Source organism: Ceratina calcarata, unplaced genomic scaffold, assembly GCF_001652005.2.
Source record: "Ceratina calcarata isolate Rehan_Ccalc_2016 unplaced genomic scaffold, ASM165200v1 scaffold53, whole genome shotgun sequence".
Lineage (NCBI taxonomy): Eukaryota > Metazoa > Arthropoda > Insecta > Hymenoptera > Apidae > Ceratina > Ceratina calcarata.
Window position 1 is genome coordinate 372759 of NW_017176451.1, and position 2423 is coordinate 375181.

General features: G+C 35.9%; 1 protein-coding gene across 1 annotated transcript; it reads left to right on the plus strand.

Annotated features, from left to right (window-relative positions):
* Nucleotides 1-510: 510 nt before the first annotated feature.
* LOC113464778 (uncharacterized) lies at nucleotides 511-1894 on the plus strand. The gene is made up of 2 exons (XM_026816595.1): nucleotides 511-705; nucleotides 1625-1894. Exons 1-2 carry the CDS (start codon nucleotides 511-513, stop codon nucleotides 1892-1894), a joined length of 465 nt encoding a protein of 154 aa, XP_026672396.1.
* The last annotated feature ends 529 nt before the right edge of the window (nucleotides 1895-2423 follow it).

The window sequence follows — 2423 nt, forward strand, 5'->3', positions numbered from 1 at the left end:
GAGTCGCAGGTAGAACATGGAAATTTTCAAATATGATGTCAATTCATTTTTAAAATCAATTAGTTAATTCGATTTTCCTATCACTTATTTATTATAAATTACGATTACGATTATGATTACTAAAAGATGATGAAAACTATTAAAATGAAGGTAAAGTTTCTCATAGAGATTTTATAAACCTACCATATAGCATATTTTTATTTCGATTAAAATTATGAATTAGTATTTGCTTCCTCATTGGCTCATATATCCGTGTATTTATTTAGTGTTTTGTTGCAATTTTTGCTATTAACAGTGGCATCAGCAACTTCAGTTTGTTCGCGTTGAAACAATCGAGCGAGCATGCAAACAATGTTATTCCCGGTATCCGCAAGCAGATAAATTTTTCGTATTCCGCAATGTTTGGCAATTGCTGGGGACGTTTGTAAAAAGTTCATGTATGCAACTCCGCGATTGCGCGACCACCTTTCGCATTCGTCGTTCGAGATTAATCGACGAGAGGAAGCGAGGATGTCTCGTAAGACGGGCAAGGTTAGAAGAAAGCCGACGAAGAAGAAGTTGAGAAAGATCTGGCCGACGAAAATCGCAGCGCTGATCGTATCCGCCATACAAGATCTTGGCGAGACGAAGGGACCAACCCCGAGCAAGATCATAGATTATATCAGTTACACGTCGGATATGGCCGACATGAAGGTTAAACGACGAGTGAGTCGCTTCCTTGGTTGTTGAAATGAGAGTCTAAACCAAACTACACATTGTAGTAACACAGTATATATTACACTAGACTATTCTTGTTCACATTACATTTTTGTATTTGATTTTAGGAAAATGTGAATTAATATAAACGTGTAGAATCTAATAATAATCGCCGCTCAGGACAGCAGGCCCAAGACTCGGACGTATAATTCTGATACAATTTAAAGTTATAAGCTTCACAGCTTTTGGTCGAATCGGGATTATTTGAATAATGGTTGCCGGGATGAATAAATGCTGTATCGCGACGGGAGAATTATGACTGGGCATTCTCTATGTATATCTCTATGTTTTACGCGCTCTCTATACACGTATATACGTGAATTTTACTTTATCCGGCCGAAATTAGAGGAGACCACACAAATTTCTGCGTCATAAATTTGAATTTAATTCGTTCTCCGAAATTTAATACGTTTCATAATTCGAAAACTCAGAGTCGCATCGGCAATGGGTATTTTACCAATCGCGTTTGTTATTTACCGTTCAGTTTCTCTCCCGTATCAACGAATCTGGCTGGCTGCATTTTATATATCCAAATAATAAGGTGTTTCGTGAAAGTAAAAATTTATGGTAGAGAATATAGAAATTAAATATTGCATGCAGTGTATTCTACATTCAGATTCTCAACAAAGGAAATATAATGGTTGGTGGCTGTCCAAATATACATACATTTAATTAGAATATGATAAAGTCTAATGAAAAACCGTACTACATTATTGTACTCGTATATCTGAAATTGTGCAGTTCAGTGACAAAGAAATGAATTATTAAACAGCAGTTAAACATATATTTCCTAGATTTAAGGAATGATTCAGTTTTCTGATTTCATTTATTGTTAACCGATCGTAATACTTAATTAACGATCAAATAGGTAAAAGCAGCATTGAAAAAAGGCGTGGAGTTCGGTATATTGAAAAAATATCGGGGTCACTATTTCCTTCCGGTCGGGGACGAAATCGATCGCGCAAATCGCGTCGCTCTGAGATTCTCCAAGCTACCATTGCCACGTAAAATCGCGGTGTTGGGAAGTAAAAGAAGATCTGCCATAAAATCGCGAAATAGGACGAAGCGGCTGAAGAAATACCGTTCACCCTTACTCTCGTCCACGGTTAGCATTGCGAATGCGATTTGCCAAGCTTGATAGTTCGTGAAGTTTGATTATTTGATTAACACATTGTGGATGGTCACTGTATTCAAAATTCAGAAGATTCTTGGATTGAAAATCTGATATTAGTGCGGATAGTGGTACCGATTTCGTTGTAACAATTCTTGTTTTATTAAACTGTGGTTAATGTTTGTCATGAAAATTGAGAATAAATGGCACAATGAAGCTTCGCGTGACTCATTACTTAATTGTGAATTATTTTTAAAAATGGATAAATGAATTGGCGTCTATGTAGAACTCGTGAAACAAAGAAATTAGAACATTATGTACTTGAACGTGTATTAATACATGGAACACAGTATTATTTATTTTCTAACAGCACGATGTTTCGGATTAATAATCTAATTATTGCAAATATCAGTACATACATCAATACGCTGCCGGTGCTACGAATTAACTAATTATTAATAAGTAATATGCGATTTGCTAATTATTAATACTACTCAGTAGAATGCTCAGGGTAAAGCAGGGCGCTGCAGTATAATGCAGTTCTGCATTTGAATGC

Coding starts and splice junctions, on each gene's coding strand:
- LOC113464778 (XM_026816595.1), top strand. CDS start 511: ATGTCTCGTAAGACGGGCAAGGTTAGAAGAAAGCCGACGAAGAAGAAG. Junction 706..1,624: donor ACATGAAGGTTAAACGACGA/GTGAGTCGCTTC, acceptor ACGATCAAATAG/GTAAAAGCAGCATTGAAAAA.